The sequence below is a fragment of the Entelurus aequoreus genome, linkage group LG10 (genome assembly GCF_033978785.1).
Source record: "Entelurus aequoreus isolate RoL-2023_Sb linkage group LG10, RoL_Eaeq_v1.1, whole genome shotgun sequence".
Lineage (NCBI taxonomy): Eukaryota > Metazoa > Chordata > Actinopteri > Syngnathiformes > Syngnathidae > Entelurus > Entelurus aequoreus.
The window spans coordinates 32,605,889-32,625,701 of NC_084740.1; the positions used below are offsets into that span (position 1 = coordinate 32,605,889).

General features: G+C 40.7%; 1 protein-coding gene and 1 non-coding gene across 5 annotated transcripts; both read right to left on the bottom strand.

Moving 5' to 3' along the window:
• Positions 1 to 5: 5 nt before the first annotated feature.
• cep295 (centrosomal protein 295) lies at positions 6 to 17,212 on the bottom strand. Of its 4 annotated transcripts, none has more exons than XM_062060563.1 (28): positions 16,817 to 17,212; positions 14,600 to 14,800; positions 14,411 to 14,535; positions 12,975 to 13,068; positions 12,775 to 12,888; positions 12,563 to 12,703; positions 10,262 to 10,445; positions 10,001 to 10,171; positions 9,605 to 9,910; positions 8,356 to 8,441; positions 6,161 to 6,331; positions 5,575 to 5,648; positions 4,726 to 5,482; positions 4,313 to 4,610; positions 3,995 to 4,228; positions 3,821 to 3,915; positions 3,097 to 3,187; positions 2,789 to 3,013; positions 2,602 to 2,702; positions 2,014 to 2,434; positions 1,797 to 1,940; positions 1,209 to 1,642; positions 999 to 1,130; positions 872 to 935; positions 503 to 790; positions 349 to 433; positions 182 to 281; positions 6 to 110 (listed from the first exon to the last, which is right to left on the bottom strand). In XM_062060563.1, the coding sequence occupies exons 1-28, from the start codon at positions 16,913 to 16,915 to the stop codon at positions 66 to 68; spliced, it is 5,280 nt and encodes a 1,759-aa protein (XP_061916547.1). In that variant the 5' UTR covers positions 16,916 to 17,212; the 3' UTR covers positions 6 to 65. The 4 variants fall into 4 exon arrangements, with proteins under 4 accessions (XP_061916547.1, XP_061916546.1, XP_061916545.1 ...); XM_062060562.1 differs by having other exon boundaries at positions 349 to 430; positions 5,575 to 5,651; XM_062060561.1 differs by having other exon boundaries at positions 5,575 to 5,651; positions 16,817 to 17,211.
• Positions 3,672 to 3,748, bottom strand: LOC133659470 (small nucleolar RNA U2-19). The gene has a single exon (XR_009827697.1). It is a non-coding gene; the product is annotated as a small nucleolar RNA U2-19 (small nucleolar RNA).
• Positions 17,213 to 19,813: the final 2,601 nt, after the last annotated feature.

Below are 19,813 nucleotides of genomic sequence, written 5' to 3' on the forward strand. Positions count from 1 at the left end.
CACAATTCCTGCAAATAACTTAAAAGCTTTATTGATAACATTCTATCTTAAGCACATTCAGTTGATCAGTGGCGAGTCTGCTTGGCACGCTTAAGCTTCTTTAGCGTTTCCTGTGAAGTTGAGACAATAAGTTAAGTGAAGATGTAAGTGTATACACTTGTCATTAGAAACCAATGTTCACCATGTGGAACGCTTTGGCCTTGTCTCGGTTGTTGGCATAAGTCTCTTGTCGGCTCTTGATTTCCTTCTGCTGCCGCACCTCCTCCAGCTGCGCGTAAAGTCTGCACACAACACCGTAAAGCACCATCAGTACTTCAAGTCTTTGTGTACGAAATACTCCAGCGGTACCTCTCAGTTCGCCTGTGCATCTCGACATGGTCTCGTTTGCCCTTTTTGACTTCACTTGGGTTGCTGAGGGTAGACATGCTCACTGCTGGAAGCCAGAAAAACGTCATGTTAAAACCTTAAAGAGACAGTATTCACAAATGATGGTGTTAGTGACCTAGACGCGGCTGGGGCTTTTGTTGCTTGCTCAAAGTGGACTTTGCAGTATTTGGCTTGGAGTCCTGTTGAATTTCTCGCGGGGTCTTGGCCTTGCAAGAAGAATATTCCACTGACTGCGCTCCAAGTTCCAGAGCAGTTTGGCTCTGACGCCCAGTCCTGGCAAGAGCGGCTTTGGCCTTGAGCTCCTCTGCCCGGCGGTATGACCTTTCAAGTAGAGCTTTGCGCTTCTGCTCGTAAAACCTCTGTATGTCTTTGTTGGGATCCTTGTTGAACTCAAGGAGCGTGCCTGCATACAAGCAAACTATTTAGGTATTTTTAATTCCATGCTACATGAACCAACATGTATTTAGTTGAGCTGGGACCTAACCTGCATGTGTTGGACTCTGGTTCTCAAAGGCTTCTGAAGGTTCCTCAATTATTGTTTCCGACTCCTATAAAATAATAACTATATAAAATTTGACTTGTAACCCTGGCTTAAAAAGGTTGTGTAGTACCTCTTGGCATTTCTGTCCTTCCTCCGTCAAAGTCTCCTCCCACAATCCCTCGTTCTCAGACACGATGCTGTCCGTCAAGCTCACCAGTGTTATTTGGGACTGCTCCAGGATGCCCTTCTCATTAGCTGCTTCCTGCATGCAAAAATACACAAGGAAACACTGAGGTCAGCCATTAACTCTTTTTACCAGCACAAAGTAAAATCATTTTACCAGTAGCCTAACTGAGATGTTCCCCAAGTTCAAACTCCACTCAGGCTTTGGCTCTTTGGTGGGCAGGGCACAAAATGAAACTGGAGCGTCACTTTGTTCATCCTCCTCCAGAAGAATGCTGAGTGCAGGCGGAATGTCGCTCGCGGATGAATCCGACAACCGCGCAGGCGACAAGAGCGCAGACACCACGAGGAGTGAGGTTACATTCCGGCAGGAGTCGTCCTCTGCTCTGAAGCGCTCGGCGGACTGCTCGCTATTAGAGGCGTCAGTGTTGGATCGCAAGTCAGAATGTGCGGAAACACTGAGCTCTCCGCTCGACAGCTGTCCCTCGGAAAAGTCTGTCGCGTCTGGGTCAGGAACTTGAAAGATCACCGATGGGTCTGTAGTCCCGTTGTGGGTGAGCTCAGCCGGAAGAGGGTGAAATGAGTCTGCTCCTAGAAACATGAGGAATATAACATTTTGCAATTAAAAACAAAACAAAAAAAAACTAAGTGAATTTTCACTTTTGACCTGTCTACCAGTGACCCTGTGAGCATGTTTACAGTTTCTGCTTCCTTAAGCTTTTTCATAGTGGTTTTGTTCGGTCACCTTCTATTGCACTAGGCTGGTTCTGCAGTAAAGGATTCAAATAAGAGGCAGAAGCAGTGTGAGAGTAGCCTTCGGAAGGTAATGATGGGTGAGCAGGTACAGTGGCCTCAGTCAACGCACCAAGATCCGTGCAGGTTCTTTCACCTGCAAAGAACCGAGTTGAGAAACATGGAATTGTTGGCATCTTAAACTATGTTGGTCTCATAGGTCTTCTTACCTGAGCTGCCACTGTGGTGACCAGAGGACACATCCAACTCACCGACCAGCGGTCTCATTGACCTCTCTGGACGCTCGTACAACGACGAGGCAGACTGTTGCGTCTGAGAAGCCAGCTGACCGGCAAACAAGTCCTGCTCGCCTCTCCGCCAGTGTTCACTCGACTGTTGTGAGGCGGGGCGCAAACTGCGGCTTGAAGTGGAGCCCCTGCCACTCTGACCAATGCCAGACGATAGTGGCGAGCTGGGCAACGGACCAATCATGGACGAGTGAGCCGAGGGTTGACCCACCAGCTGCTCCATGGCGGCATCTCTCTGATTAGCAACAAGGCAGGATGACTGATCCGCCAGCTGACCAATCAGAGGTCTAAATGAGTCCTGAGCCTCGATCACTGACAGCTGATCCAGGATTGGATTGACAGTCTGGAAGACAAAACAAGAGGAGCATTGTTGGTAAAGCAAATCTTGAAGATTCACTGAGCTCAGTTCAAAGAGTAGAAACCCCAATTAACTATTGTACTAAAAGATTAAATAGTTTCACATCATTGCTCCATTAAAAAAACATGATCGCTGCTTTGCGAGTCACTAACCAAGTCAGTTGTGTGGGCAGCTTGAGACGCTTCATTGTCCGCTCCCTGCTCACTGACTTGATGCAAAGACTGCTGCTCCTCTAAACAAGAGCCTTCACTACCTGCAGATAAAAACAGCAAGGAAGACGGCGTCACTGACCGGAGTTTATTGCCCGGAAAAAACATATCGTCGTGGATCGCACTGTACCTGTGGATTTACCGGCAGTGCCGAAAGAGACGTCAAGTTCTTTGGTGTATCTGTCGATGATGCACTGGACGTTGTCCTCGTTAAACAACGAGCTTAGTTGAGCCGTGTGGGAGGGGCCTGCAGCAGTGCTGTCTCTCATCGAGGAGTTTGGAGTCAACAGGGAGGAAGTGCCAAGGATGTGCGCTCCAAGTTGAGTCTCCGTTGAGTTGAGGGTTGGGGATTTACCTAAACATGGCAAAACAGGCTTACACGTGTGTGTGTGTGTGTGTGTGTGTGTGTGTGTGTGTGTGTGCAAACTTGCTCCTCACCGGCGTTGGACTCTGGATCACTGGAGATGTAGCTGCCGGTGGACACGGTCGTGGCAGAGAAGCGGTCTAGCTCAGGGGTTCCATGTGAAGACTGACACAAACACATCGTTAAATATACATAGATACATTCAACCTTAAACGTGCACACACTCGCATACACACAGAGCTCAGTTCAAGTGTAGAAACCCTCATAGTGTATTTTACAACTTAAAATACACTTCAGGTGAGGTAGATTTACATCATCGCTTAGCACACACATGCATTCAAACACACACACACACACACACACACACACACACACACACACACACACACACACACACACACACACACACAACGATTCAAAAACACACTGAGCTCAGTTCAAGTGTAGAAACCCTCATAAAGTTTATTTTACAAAGTAAAATACACTTCAGGTGAAGTAGATTTACATCATTGCTCAGCACACACACAAAAGGTATTCAAACACACACACCTACACGCCCATTCAAACACGCACACATACACGCCCATTCAAACACGCACACATACACGCCCACTCAAACACGCACACATACACGCAAACAGCACAAGCTTCTCAAGCAAAACAAAATCACAGGCCAAGGCAGATGTTACCAAGGCATTCAGATTTGGCTATTTTTCATCCTTGATCCACAACATGTGAACCTCAGAGGGCAAAACGTGTATGGAAAGCGATATAGAACGTAAGAGTATGGGGTCCTACCAGTCGACTTGCCTCCCCAGGTGACCTGCCGTCATCTGCGGGGGAGTTGTGGGTTGTGAGTGCCGGACCCAAGAGGTCTTCCCCTGTCCCAGAGTCTGAGATACAATGGTGTGAACTTTGTGAAAATTTCTTTTTTTTTTTTTTTGGAACATTCTAAAAACATTTTATACTTACCATGCTCAGAGGAGTCTGGGGTGGGGGTCCCCATCAGAAGCCTCTGCCGATGGAGGAGTAGGCTGGACCTCGCTGAATTTGTCCCTGCGCTGGTCGGTCTCTCAGCAGACTGCTGCCTGCTGCTAGACGTGTTTGGGGTCTGTAATCTGTGATCGCTGGCTACAGAGGAGTCAAATTGCTCCTGCAGAGACCAGTCGATGGTGTGTTGCGGTACAGAGAAAACATCCTCCGGGCCTGAGGGCACGGACAGTACGGTCAAGTCTGGAAAGTTATCGAGAAGTTTTAAGTGTTGGATGCGAGCATCCCGCGTGAGCTCACCTGTGACCAGGCTGGTGTCGACTGGCGTCTCCACTTCCTGAATCGCACTGAGCTCGTGCTGTTCCTTCATAGTCGTCCCGAGCCGGACCCGAGTCACTGGGGGCTTGGCTGCTCGAGCGGGAGGGAGTGACGTTCCATTACCGGTCTTGGTGGTGGATGGGGCTTGTCGATGTGGACCTTCTTGGTCCTCAGGAGGGGACGATCCCCCATTAGACTTTTCTATGACTTTTAGAAGGGATGAAAGTAGTTTGCCACGGGTTTGACCAGCATCCTCTGGTGGCAAGACGTCACTGGGTGGCTGTGGGTTAGGGCACAACAAGGATCATCAGCATCAACTTCACTACTACAGAATGTTAGTGACAGCACTTTATCAAACGATTTTAGAATAAATGTGTTTTGCATGACAAACTAACTTGTGAATCCACATTAATCAGAGCCTGCAACGTCTCCTTTTGCTGCCTCAGGAGCGTCATGTTCTCTTCCTGTCTTTGTCGCTGCTCGTTGAGACTCTGGACCTCCGGTGTTGGCAGCCGGGATGCGTTGTCATCTGCCGGGGATGATGCCGTCGACGAGCTCGGAAGCAGAGGACGACTCTCGGTGCCAGGTTGGATGGGACCGGAGGCTTGCCGGAACGAAAGGCTGGCGGTGTGTGTTGAAGTGAGGGACTCTGTGGTGGGCACTCGAGGAAGTAATTCTTTGGTGACCACTTGAGGAAGAAATTCTTTGCTGACTTGTTTGGGAGGAAGTGACTTTGTGGGGACCACTTGAGGAGAAAGAATCTCTTTGGTGACCGGTTTAGGAGGAATTAATTCTCTGGTGACCGGTTTAGGAGGAACTATGCTGCAGCTCAGCATCTGGTTACTGGAATGGTTTGAACTTGGCGCCAATTCCCTGGGGAGAAAGCTGGAGCTGGATCCAGGAGGACTGAGAGGCGAGGCTGGACCAGCGCGTGGCTTTGAGGCACCTTGCACATCAGTCTGAAGGTCATCATGGAGGTGAGCTGACACTGCGGAGGCAGCAGGCTGAGCACTTGGTGCAGATGGGTGAAGGTTGCCTGGCGCCTCAACAGCAGACGGCAGAGACACGGCGGCCATATTGTGACGAATTTGAAGGGCGTGCTGGTAATCCTCCAGGCGCTCTCGAGCCTCTTCCACAGACTTGTGATGATTTCTGCCATTCAAAAAAAGGATGGTCCCAAAATAAATTCTCAATCTTAAACCAGGTCTTTGAATGAAAGGAATGTGTGGAAATTGCCAAATTGCCTGTTTTGCTCCAGGAGGCGCTCTTGGTATTGTTGAATTTTTCTGGCGTGCTCATCTTCATCAACAGGAAGTCGCTGCTGTAGCATCAGTCAACAATTTAAATGATCTGAAATGCTTTTTATTTCATTTTACATAAGAAAGCTAAGGTATGAAATAATTACTTTAAGTCATGATATGAAATTATTTATTCTCAGGGCATTCAAATCGATCGTAGCTGGACTGTTCGGATTGTCACGGAAGACGTTTCGCCTCTCGTCCAACAGTTCATCAGTTCATGCTCAGACTTAGATTGGTCAGATCTAGTGTGACTCGATTTGACCAATCTAGGACTAAGACTGGATTTGACCAATCTGAGTGGATTTGACCAATCTAGGACTAAGAGTCCATTTGACTAATGTGGGAGTGGATTTGACCAATGTGGGAGTTGATTTGACCAATCTAAGTCTATGAACATGAACTGATGGAGCCTACTTGGACGAGAGGCGAAACTAAGACAGTTGCGATCGATTGAATGCCCTGAGAATACAATAACCCGGATGAACGAGAACATCCATAGACATGATTTATGTAAATAAAAGCTTCATACCTCTGGACTTTGGGTTTCTACCAGGTCTTGGACTGGTACCGAATGTTGGTTTAAGTGGACTTCCTCCCGCTGTCCCCTAAGCAACAGCAGCTGCTCCAACTGAGCCTTCTGGTCATCCAACTCTTTGAGCAAGGCCAACTGTTGCTGCTTCTCTCTTTCCAGCTCCATCTCCTGGAGGAGAAGCAAACAGGCAATGTAGTGAGGCCCCACCAAGCCAACTGACTGAAAACAAACCGGAGCATCTCTTCCTGCACAGAGGAACTTTACACAGGGTTGTTGACAATATGTAAAAGTGAGAAATGGTGTAGAGCAGGGGTGTCAAACTCATTTTAGATCGGGGGCCACATGGAGAAAAATTTACTCCCAAGTGGGCCGGACTGGTAAAATCACGGCACGATAACTTGGGCGGCGTGGCGAAGTTGGTAGAGTGGCCGTGCCAGCAATCGGAGGGTTGCTGGTTACTGGGGTTCAATCCCCACCGTCTACCATCCTAGTCACGTCCGTTGTGTCCTTGGGCAAGACACTTCACCCTTGCTCCTGATGGCTGCTGGTTAGCGCCTTGCATGGCAGCTCCCGCCATCAGTGTGTGAATGTGTGTGAATGGGTGAATGTGGAAATACTGTCGCTTTGAGTACCTTGAAGGTAGAAAAGCGCTATACAAGTATAACCCATTTTTCATTTATTTATAACTTAAAAATAAAGACAACTTCAGATTGTTTTCTTTGTTTAAAAATAGAACAAGCACAATCTGAAATTGTACAAATTATAATGTTAGTTTTTTTTTTTTATAATTACTTGTTGCGGTTAATAGAATATATACTTTATTTGTCGTTATTTATATTTTTTGAATAAATTATGTGATAATGTTCATCAGTCAACTCATTGGTGTTCATTTTCAATCTATCAAGATAACAAAATGATATCAAACTCAAATTGCAGTATATTATTTATGTAGTTTGATCATTTTCTCGACTGATGTACTAACACAGGGGTCACCAACGCGGTGCCCGCGGGCACCAGGTAGCCCGTAAGAACCAGATGAGTAGCCCGCTAGCCTGTTCTAAAAATAGCTCAAATAGCAGCACTTACCAGTGAGCTGCCTCTATTTTTTAAATTGTATTTATTTACTAGCAAGCTGGTCTCGCTTTGCTCAACATTTTTAATTCTAAGAGAGACAAAACTCAAATAGAATTTGAAAATCCAAGAAAATATTTTAAAGACTTGGTCTTCACTAACTGACAAAGAAACAGATAACAGATTTGGTGTCCAGTTCAAAGTGTGACATGATTTATCTAAAAATTTGAGAGTTGACTTCTGTATTTTACATGAGTTATTATTTGTATAAACATGGTGCAAAGTAATTCATGATTTGTTAAAAAATGTTAGTGGCTATCTAGTTAAAATGGGATATTGTGATTTCACAAGACTGTCTTAGAAGTGATCATTTGAAAATGTTCAATTTGAAAAAGGTGCACTTAGAGAAAATATAAAAATAAAGTGTTGATATTGATATTTATCTGTTTCCATGTATATTTATTGTGAGAAATCATTAAGTTGATCAGTGTTTCCACAACGATAAATATCATTAATTATTAATAATAACATAGAGTTAAAGGTAAATTGAGCAAATTGGCTATTTCTGGCAATTTATTTAAGTGTGTATCAAACTGGTAGCCCTTTGCATTAATCAGTACCCAAGAAGTAGCTCTTGGTTTCAAAAAGGTTGGTGACCCCTGTACTAACATCATGTTTTTTTTTTGGTTCATATGCAGCATCATCTACAAAGATACAAATAATTGCTATTGCAACATCCAGTGGACACATTTAGAACAGCTGTTTCTATCATTCAAAAATTTCAGGTTAATTTTTATACTTAGCAAACTCATCCCGCGGGCCGGATAAAACCTGTTCGCGGGCCTGATCCGGCCCTCGGGCCGTACGTTTGACACCCCTGGTGTAGAGGAACATGAGACATCCTGCCTGAGAGGCTATACAGTGGCTTGCTCACATTTTAAATAAGAGGCTAACTATCAAATATTGAGAGACACCTGTTGTTTCATATCATATTGACAAATGACCCCCCACCCCCCTAAAAAAAATTACAATATTTCCATAGGTATCCATCATTAATGGTACAACATAGCAAGCTTTTACTCAAAGATAACTACCAATTAACTAAAATGAGGGAACCGTACCCTTTCCTTTTGCTCCTCTTCAAATTCCATGGTTTTGGTGTAAAGCTGATCTGGGTGTTGCATGTTTGCTGGGATTGGCGCCTCTGCTGATGAAACCAAAAGAAAAAGACGGCAAATATCAACCTTTGAAACACAGATGCGGTGAGAATGCCTCTTGCTAATGGGTTAATGCCTCACTACAGAAGAGTTGGACATTTCACACATTGGACGAGAAAAATGCATTCATCTGCCCTGACGTGTATTATAAGTAGTTTTGACATTCCTCAAAAATGATAGAGCTCATTGGTGCACTAAAAGACAACTCAGTCGTTTCCTCATTTGTCGATAATTGGTTCCAGATCCAAATTTCCATAAAGTAGGAATTCTTATTAATCTAATATTTTCATAGCACATAAAAGACCTTGTTTACGACCTTCAAAATACGTTTTTAACATTAATAGAGCCGTCTACATAGTCACTTTACCCAATACAGTAGACATAGAAACTGTACTGTAATACATGTGACATTCTGTACAGTAACAGAGATTCACACACACACAGTTCTTAAACACAACCACTAACCTGGGAAAATACTACTGTGCAATATGGGACCTTAGATTTGTTAGTCTAAGTTTATTTAGCCATTTTTATTCTTGAAAATAATTCCGGCCATAATGCATAAAATGTGCGTAAATATGCATATTTTCCAATAATAATAGGTCGTAGTCGAACGCAAACCTGCAAGGTATTTTTTAAATATATTTTGAGAAACATAACGAAAATCAGCAAAATTTTAAGTACAAAGTGGCTTGACTAAACACAATTGACCCTAGAAATCTCCATTTTATGCTATCCGCTATTTGTATAAATATATTGTGCAAACATATTCGTTATTACCAAACGGGTCTAGCGGGGGTACTTTGATACATTTTGTACATTAAAGATGCTAAACGCAATCCAATGTAGGTCTGACAGTCTGCACTTAGGATGACGAAGAACCCAAGAGAGAACAAAAGCTGAACAAAACTGCAAAGGTAATTATTGTGATATCTAATACCATTAACAATAAATACGTTTTACTTTTTTTACTTTTAGAAAATGCCAATGGCCAATTTAAAAACAAGCTGCAGACTGAAGTGGCCATTAGTCTGTACATTGGACATCTCTGTTCAGATTTGATTTGTTGTCACGGCTGCTCTCTTCACCTCATGCTAGTCAGCCATGTTTATGATTTATTTATATTTTCCAACAGTCTTGAATGCAGAATTACCTAATGATGATGATGATGCCTTAGTGGGCTTTCTGGGTTCAGCTAGCACAGGTTGCCTGCTCAGAGAGCCGGTTTCAATAGTCGTAGTCCGCTCTGAGACCACCCCTGACTGTGTGATGATTGTGTCCTTCTCTGGCACCTCCTGTGGTATGACGATAGTATCCTGTTCTGGGATCATTTCCGATTCAACATCAGTGTCCCTCTCTGGAACCTGACTGGGTACAATGCTCGTCGGCTGGTTCCTCTGGTTCTTGATGCGATTGAGAAGCCTCTTTAGGTTCTGTCTGGGAGGATGTCTGGGCTCCACTGCAAGGGAAAAAAACGATTTTATGTGTTCAACTTTTGAGGCATTTAACTTGCGAGGTTTGAATATGTAATTTAATTAGTATTTAGTACCATAGGCAGAATCCTCCGAATGAGTGCTCTGTGATTTTTGTTTACGGTCTGCTTGCAGTTCTGATGTGGCGGGTCCTTCCAACGTGACATCCAGCTCATTGTCCTGACAGCTTGTGGAGGCCTCAGGAAGAGGTTCTGGTATCAACTGGACCAGCATGTTGCCTTTAACTCCTGGGATCAGACACATGCATGGTGAAGCATTATACATCCTGTATAGATAGAACCAGAGGTGCTTGTGAGCAAATACTGAAAGGTCCGTACTACTTTCTCCGGTGTACATGTCCTCAAAGGCAAACTCCATCTCCTTCTGGAAGTTGTCCTTCATGTCCTGTCTCTTGCAGAGAGGGTGGAAGATCTGGGGCGGCATCTGGATCACCTGTTGCCGCCTTCTCATCATGTCAGCCCTATGTTTGAGCTCCAACTCCTCGAGGAGACGCTCATGATCCTGCAGGTGCCATTGGTCAAAGTACAGTAGAGCCTTCATTTACTAAGCACCCACAGTGCAGCTTGTAGGCGGGCTGATTGGTCTCCAATGCTCAGTCAATGCAACAGTGCTGTCGTTAGCTACTGTGCTCAATGCTACTCTGTGTCCTTTTCAAGCAGCTTTTTTTTAGCATTTTGTAGCAGTTGTATAGTTTTAGTAGCAAAATATGAGTCCAAGGTATGGTATGTGGTTTAGAAAATCCAGTAAGAAAACTGGTGCACACAGCTTTGTACAACTCTGCTTCCTCCCTCCCTTTCACTGCATGCCAAGAACATTCACTGACAAGATAAGTGCATTTAATCTTTTATTCTAAACATTGAAGAGTTTTGTGATTTTAACAGTGAACACACCACAGGGCTGACTGTGGGTGTGTGTCGGCAGGGCGGCCAAATACAAGGACAGTTCAGCTTGTCGTTTTGTTTTCTGCAATTATGTTTCTTTAATATACAGTACTGTACTCAGTGGTCTAGTGGTTAGAGTGTCCGCCCTGAGATCGGTAGGTTGTGAGTTCAAACCCCGGCAGAGTCATACCAAAGACTATAAAAAAATGGGACCCATTACCTCCCTGCTTGGCACTCAGCATCAAGGGTTGGAATTGGGGGTTAAATCACCAAAATGATTCCCGGGCGCGGCACTGCTGCTGCCCACTGCTCCCCTCACCTCCCAGGGGGTGAACAAGGGGATGGGTCAAATGCAGAGGACAAATTTCACCACACCTAGTGTGTGTGTGACAATCATTGGTACTTTAACTTTAACTTAAAGCGCTTTATTTTGCATTCAAGGTGGACAAACTAAAATAGGGAATTTTTGTCAAGGCTAGAACCAATTAGTCAGGTTTACATTATTTCTTATGGGGAACTTTGCTTCAATCTACGAACTTGTCTGGAAATGAACGCTGTTAAAGGACCAATTAAAAGGTTGTAAATCCAAATCCAACTGTGTGGGGCAGGAGTGTCAAACTCTTTTTTAATGAGGGCCACATGGCAAGTAGGGCCGCTTGTAACAGTGAATATACAAATATAAAAATATAACTTATATTAACCTCGTTAAACAATTGTATCCAATATTCAAGTATTAATTATTGACAACCAAAAAGAATGCTTGGAATATATTGTTGCATGATTAGATAACATTAAAGTTTAAAAGATAAGCAATTGCATGCAGTACATTTTTTCTGTCAAAATTGAAAGAACAAATGCATCTAGCTAGAAAGGGCTTTGATACATTACAGTATTTTCATAAAATGGTGTGGCCCCCGGCCGGGCCTTGATTTTGAAACCTGTGACGACCTCTTAAAAGTTTTGTAATCAGAAATATCAAGCAGCTAAAATGTGTCAAACATGAATAACTGTAGAGAGAGTGTTTTTCATTTTCCCATCATGATTTGCAGGGGATTGAATGGGTGTAATTTTGAATTATGAGTTGTTTGGATGTTTTTTTCATAACATCCACAAAGTTCAGTGAGCAGGTTGTGTTGTGTGACTATGTGTGTTGACTTTTTGTGTTAGTTTTTTTGCGCCATGAATAAAAAATGTTGTTTGGATTGGGTCGTATATAAAAATGCTGTGCCATGTACACAACATGGTGGGAAACTTGCAGCAATTATACTGTCGGATATTAAAAATTAAGTTGGAGTCACCCCTAGAGCAGAATTGTTTCGGCGTGGCTCGGTTGGTAGAGCAGCCGTATCAACAATTTAAGGGTTTCTGGTTCGATCCCCAGCTTCTGCCATCCTAGTCACATTCGTTGTGTGCTTGAGAAAGACACTTCACCCTTGCTCCTGATGGGTCGTAGTTAGGGTCTTTGCATGGCAGCTCTCGCCATCAGTCTGTGAATGTGTGTGTGAATGGGTGAATGTGGAAGTAGTGTCAAAGTGCTTTGAGTAACTTGAAGGTAGAAAAGCGCTATATAAGTATAACCCATTACAATTCCTTATTAAACTTGTGACGACTCGCGGGGAAAACTGAACACGCCGGCGGGTCGTAGTTTGGACACCCCTGCTCTAAATGAATCCTCCCCTCTGCACGTGACTTTCAATCAAATGGTAACAAACTTTGTCTGCATATTAAAAGCTGTACCCGCGCGAGGTGCTCCTTTCGCAGAGCCGATTTCCCTCGGAGACGAGCCTTCTCGTGCTGCTCCACTCGTTTCCTCTCATTGTCCCTTTGGAATTCTTCCAGATTTTTCATCGCCAGCTCGGCTCCCTCGTGGGCACTCGTCTGTTTGCACAAGGCCATTAGACAACTTTAAAAGTCAGGAGTCATGTGCATGCAGTGACGCCAAGGCTTACCTGGGGAGTGTCCTCCTCCCTGTCCACTGCGGTGGCGGGCATGTGGTAGTGTGTGGAGGCAAAGGCATTGATGTCACACTTCTTTACTAGATGCAGTTTCTCTGGAACAATATCCTGCATGTAAGGAGATGAGTAATTGTTGGATTGTGCAAAAGTTTTGGTTAAACGATGGCTTATTGACAATGATTTTGTATAATCACCAGTAGTGGGTTTGGAGGAGGCGCAGGCAGTCTGGCCACCTTTTCTGATCTCGCCTTCTCCACCTGCAGTGCCTTCTTCCTAGCGTTAATTATTCTGCAGGAAAGCGAAGAGAGCACACATGTCTCTCGCCATTTCAATATGAAAACAGCCAGTGTTTCCCATACAAAAAGATGTGAAAAAATTACTTTTTTTATTATCATTTTTATTACCGCAAGCGGTTTTATGTCACCAACATCATGTAACGTCTCACAGCAGGGAACTTTTATAAACACCTGCTTTTTAAGTCAATGGATTAATATTGACATGTGAATTACTGGATCGCTCGGAGAAAGAAGTGCTGTAGAGGCAGTCGTGAGTAAAGCACGCTCACTTCAAACTGATGTAACTCTTATTAACGTGCCTGACTTTTGTGGCGGAAATATTGTTGTGTAACAAACGTTTGTGTGGTGTTGCTTCCTTTTTTGTGATTATTCAAAGCTGATGATCAGATCCTACTGTTGTCTTTTTTTATGCGTCGCAGCGAAAAGTCATCTGGATAAAAAGATACAGATAAAATTGTGCAGAATCTTAACAGTCCTCCTGGACCGACCCAATTAGGAACCAGTACTAAAAAATACTGGTATTTGGTATACATCCCTACTTGTGATTAAAGGCTCCCAACATTGAGGAGGGAAGAATAATAACTAAATAAACCAGGGGTGTAAAAAATACAGTCTGTGTTGGACTGTAGCAATAAAATAAGCAGCAACAATTAAAAAATACAGCAAAACAATGTAATGTAAAAAAAAACAACAACAAAAAAAACACGGTGATACTAATAAAACAGACTTGTCTTTAAATATAGTAACTTTTGTAGCCTTTAAAAAAATACATGTGTCATAGCTAGAGGTGGGAATCTTTGGGCACCTCACAATTGGATTACGATTCAGGAGCTACGATTTAATTTTAAAAAAGAAAAGAAAAATTGATGCATCTTTCATTTATACATATTGATGCAGTTTTACATTTCGTTTCACTATATAAGTGTTTATCACTTGCAGCTTTTTAAAAAAAACTGTGCATTTGTAATACAAAACAGTTTCATTAATTCCCAAATGTATTCAAATAATGAAAATGTTTGCAAAATTGGAACGTAAGTGCCATAAAAAAAGGAGCCGGTCGGATCTCTCGGTGAGGTGGCTCGCTGCAGTCAGCCAAATTTTAGAACTGTCAGCATTACTTTATTTACAATAAATCGATTATCGACGTTTACTAATAGATTTTATCATCGCCCATGACCAAATTGCGATGCATCTAAAAATTGATTATTTCCCCCACCTCTGGTCATATCCGAAATTATAGGATGACGTCAAACTGACACAGCCCACTACAACCCTATAGCCACAAATAGATTGCCAATCTGTGGAAAAAACATTGACAAGTTAAAAATCCTCACCGGTTTTGCGTCTTTCTGTCTTTGAGCTTCTGTGATTTCAGCTCCCCGAGTGCTCCTCTAAAGCGCTCCTCCGCTTTGGCATGATTCCCCGCTTCCTTTTGAGCTATGGCCACCAAGTCAGGTTCCTTGCGCAGATAAAGAAAAGGCAGTTAGCATGCATGTGTGCCTGTTTTTGCTTCTTCATCTTACATTTTCTTTGGCCATCCGTTGTCCTTGGCCGACCATCTGGAGGCTCTGTTCATAAAGCATCTGCAGCGCGGATAGTCTCTCGCTGCGCTCTCGCTCCCATTCGTCCCTCAGCTCCTCTTCCAGCTGCTCCAACTCACAATGACGCCTTTGCTCCACATTTTGGCGCATCTGCAGGGCAATGAATTTCTGCTGCTCACGCACCTGCGGGTCAGTCCAAGGCGACAGATGTTCTACAGCAATTCCGCATGACAACGCAAGCTGACTGGTTGCTTGGGGTGGGCGATATGCATCATTTCCTTTTTTTGTTTCGTTAGCATCACTATTTGCTCTAAAACAGGAGAGTCAAATTCATTTTCATCATGGACCACATTACAGTTACAGGCGCCTACATTGGGCCACTTGTCACTGCGACATCATAAAAACATTTAATCGCCACATGGTATTACAAACTTCCCCCTTTCATTTGATCATCATCATATGTATGCCAAAAAAACTGATGGACAAATTGCTTGCAATCGTGCAGGTGTTAAAGTTTAGCTATAGTCAATTAAATTTCAAAAAGGGTTCTAATAGGGGGGAAAAAAGCTTGGATTACCTTTTTGCATCACATAATACTGAATTAAGAACTGTGAAGTTGTAAGCAGTACAATTGTTTTCAGTCAAAATTGAAAGATTGAGACATAAATGACATAACTCCTTACTGACATACATTTCCAGGTTGTTGCCTACAGTTTGAAATCTGTGCTCAAAGATCACAGAATACTATTAAACTTTTTGGAACTTATTGGGTTATATCTGAAAATTCGGGTACTAAATGCCAATTTACGTGTAGATGTGTACTGATACTTTGATACATTTCTTTGAATCGTTGAAATGTTGGTGGCCATCTGACACCAAGTAAAATACAAGTCCTCTATTGTTGATACTGATATAATTGTCATTGAACATGTTTCAAGTTCATTGAATGATTATCATTTGTGCCTTAAAATGTCTTAATCAAGATTGTAATATAAATACAAAACTAAACAAATATTTTAAGTAAACAAAAACATTTATTTGTGAACAAGTAAATGACATATACATACATTATTACAAACATAGGACAGTGTAACAATATTAAAACAATATTTTCTTAGTTTGATTACATTCAATTATGTATGCAAAATAAAGTTGATGTCAAACAAATTATTTGGCAATTATTCCCTGACATATGACAATACTACAACATAAACCCACATGTTTGTGCAAATAGACAGAAAAATTTAAAATTATTGATATCGTAACTAGGGATGTCCGATAATGGCTTTTTTGCCGATATCCGATATTGTCCAACTCTTAATTACCGATACGATATATACAGTCGTGGAATTAAAACATTATTATGCCTAATTTGGACAACCAGGTATGGTGAAGATAAGGTCCTTTTAAAAAAAAAAAATCTAATAAAATAAGATAAATAAATTAAAAACATTTTCTTGAATAAAAAAGAAAGTAAAACAATATAAAAACAGTTACATAGAAACTAGTAATTAATGAAAATGAGTAAAATTAACTGTTAAAGGTTAGTACTATTAGTGGACCAGCAGCACGCACAATCATGTGTGCTTACGGACTGTATCCCTTGCAGACTGTATTGATATATATTGATATATAATGTAGGAACCAGAATATTAATAACAGATAGAAACAACCCTTTTGTGCGAATGGAGGTTTTTTGGGTTGGTGCACTGATTGTAAATGTATCTTGTGTTTTTTATGTTGATTTAATTTTAAAAAATAAAAACCAATACCGATAATAAAAAAAACCGATACCGACAATTTCCGATATTACATTTTAAAGCACTTATCGGCCGATAATTTCGGCAGGCCGATATTATCGGACATCCCTAATCGTAATGTAAGTACCAATCTGATACAGCTAATTCGATACTATCAATATTGTCTTCCACGCCCCATCATGTTTGGTATTAAAGTGCTATGATCTGGTACATTGTCAACTTTTTTGTCCATAATGTCAGCTTTGATCCTGCCTGTAAAAAGAATATTAGAGAGTAGTGACGAATGCTTTTATCACTACCTGACAGCGGCATGTTTTGTTTTTTAATGCGTGGAGAAATAGTGACGCCATCGTTTCGCCTTTTAAAAAAAACAGCGTGCTAATGAAATGAGTACGTTTGATCGCTCCAATGTTAATAAAGCGAGCGCTCCATTATTTACCTGTTGGAGTCGCAGTTTCCTTCTCCTTTCCCTTTCTTCTCGTATCATCTGAGCCTCCTCGTTCGGGCTCGGCCTTATTTTAGCCACCATTCTCTTCATGTTGTCGCCGCGCGCTAGTCAACATGTCTGTGTAGCAACATGCAGCTAGCACCACTGCTAGTCAGCCCAGCTGCTTAAAAAGTTCTGCGTGTCGATGGCATTTCGCCACTTACACGCGATTTTAAAGAAGCCGATAACCCGTGAAAAGGGACCGCATATTTGCTGGAACATGAGATAGTAAAAAAAAATAGTCCAAATCAAACCAAAATATCCTTTTCCGCAGCAACCAAATCCGTGCAAGGCAGCTCAAAAAGAGTTGCCTTTGAATTGTGACCTACGTCACATCCGGTGGTTTAAAAGTCCCGCCTTAAAGACTCGGAAACGCGCACTTACATTTAGCGTGTTGACTACTTATTAGGGGTGTGGGGGGAAAATCGATTCGAATTCGAATCGCGATTCTCACGTTGTGCGATTCAGAATCGATTCTCTTTTTTTTTTTAATCGATTTTTATTTAATTTTTTTTATTTTAAAAAAAAAAGTTTTTTTTTTTTAATTAATCAATCCAACAAAACAATACACAGCAATACCATAACAATGCAATCCAATTCCAAAACCAAACCCGACCCAGCAACACTCAGAACTGCAATAAACAGAGCAATTTAGAGGAGACACAAACACGACACAGAACACTCAAAAAGTAGTGAAACAAAAATGAATATTATCAACAACAGTATCAATATTAGTTACAATTTCAACATATTACTGATTAAAAATCCCTCATTGACATTATCATTGGACATTTATAAAAATAAAAATAAATGAACAATATGTCATCGCATCGCATCTCATAAGCTTGACAACACACTGTGTCCAATATTTTCACAAAGATAAAAGAAGTCATATTTTTGGTTCATTTAATAGTTAAAACAAATTTACATTATTGCAATCAGTTGATAAAACATTGTCCTTTACAATTATAAAAGCTTTTTACAAAAATATACTACTCTGCTTGCATGTCAGCAGACTGGGGTAGATCCTGCTGAAATCCTATGTATTGAGTGAATAGAGAATCCTTTTGAATCGGGAAAAAATCGTTTTTGAATCGAGGATCGTGTTGAATTGAAAAAAAAAATCAATTTTGAATCGAATCGTGACCCCAAGACTTTATATTGAATCAAATCGTGGGACACCCAAAGATTCACAGCCCTAATATATATATATATATATATATATATATATATATATATATATATATATATATATATATATATATATATATATATATATATATATATATATATATATATATATATATATATATATATATATATATATATAAAAGAAATACTTGACTTTCAGTGAATTCTAGCTATATATATATATATATATATATATATATATATATATATATATATATATATATATATATATATATATATATATATATATATATATATATATATATATATATATATAGCCCTGCAATGAGGTGGCGACTTGTCCAGGGTGTACCCCGCCTCCCGCCCATGTGCAGCTGAGACCCCAAAAAAAGTGACAAGCGCTAGAAAATGGATGGATGGCTATATATATATATATATATATATATATATATATATATATATATATATATATATATATATATATATATATATATATATATATATATATATATATATATATATATATATATATATGTTGTTATGAATTATTGACCTATTCAAGGCTCCAGTTACTTCATATCAAAAATTCCAGTTTGTAATATATTTTTTTGAAAAAATATTGCATAATTTGTGTCACATAAAAAACAATGTTTTTGTTGACAGAAAGGGCATAAAATGAATAAAAAAACATGAAAAACATTTAAACACATATATCGACTGATGTATCTTAAGTTAAGCTAGAGACTTAGGAATTGAATTTTGAAAAAAATAATTCAAATTAAAATTAAATTAAAAAAAATATATATATACATATATATATATATATATACATATATATATATATATATATATATATATATATATATATATATATATATATATATATATATATATATATATATATATATATATATATATATATATATATATATATATATATATGAGTGTAGCCCATACTTGCCAACCTTGAGACCTCCAATATCGGGAGGTGGGGGGGGGGGGGCGTGGTTATTTACAGCTAGAATTCACCAACTCGAGTATTTCATATATATATATATATATATATATATATATATATATATATATATATATATATATATATATATATATATATATATATATATATGTATGAAATACTTGACTTTCAGTGAATTCTAGCTATATATATATATTTATTTTATTTACATAAAAGAAATACTTGAATTATCTATCCATTAGATGGCAGTATTGTCCTGTTTAACTTCTCTGTTCATGACTGAGAAATCATTTCGGCCACCGTGTTCAATGGAGAAGTCTGTTCTACATATTTACAGGCAACATACACCTTCCCCTTCGAACTGTCCTGGATGAACTGAAATTCTTGTTTCCATTCGTTTTGGAACTTGCAAGCGTATTTATATTGTGGGAAAGCGGACGTGAGAATAGTCTGTCCCCACTCAGTCTCGGGTCCGCATTGAGCTGGAGGGGGCGTGGCCTCCAGCTCCGGCTGAATACCGGGAGTTTGTTGGGAGAAAATCTCTGCCGGGAGGTTGTCGGGAGAGGTGCTGAATAACGGGATTCTCCCACTAAAAACGGGAGGGTTGGCAAGTATGGTGTAGCCCTACGGATAAAACAATTTTTTATTTTTTTTTGAAAATTAAAGATATCAATGTGTCCCCCACTGGGATAGGCTCCATCACACCCAGCGACCCCGAAAGGGACAAGCGGTAGGGAATGGATGGATGCGTTCTTAGATTTTTCAGTATGCATCCCTCAGTGGCCACTGGTGGCGCAATTTTCCATGATCTAGAGGTGCCA

What these genes read in the sequence shown, in the direction of transcription:
- cep295 (XM_062060561.1), bottom strand. Translation starts at nt 16,915, where the DNA reads ATGAAGAGAATGGTGGCTAAAATAAGGCCGAGCCCGAACGAGGAGGCT. An exon ending in CTCCTCCAAACCCACTACTG is followed by an intron (nt 12,889 to 12,974) that starts GTGATTATACAA and finishes CCTTACATGCAG; the next exon opens with GATATTGTTCCAGAGAAACT. An exon ending in CATGTACACCGGAGAAAGTA is followed by an intron (nt 10,172 to 10,261) that starts GTACGGACCTTT and finishes GTCTGATCCCAG; the next exon opens with GAGTTAAAGGCAACATGCTG.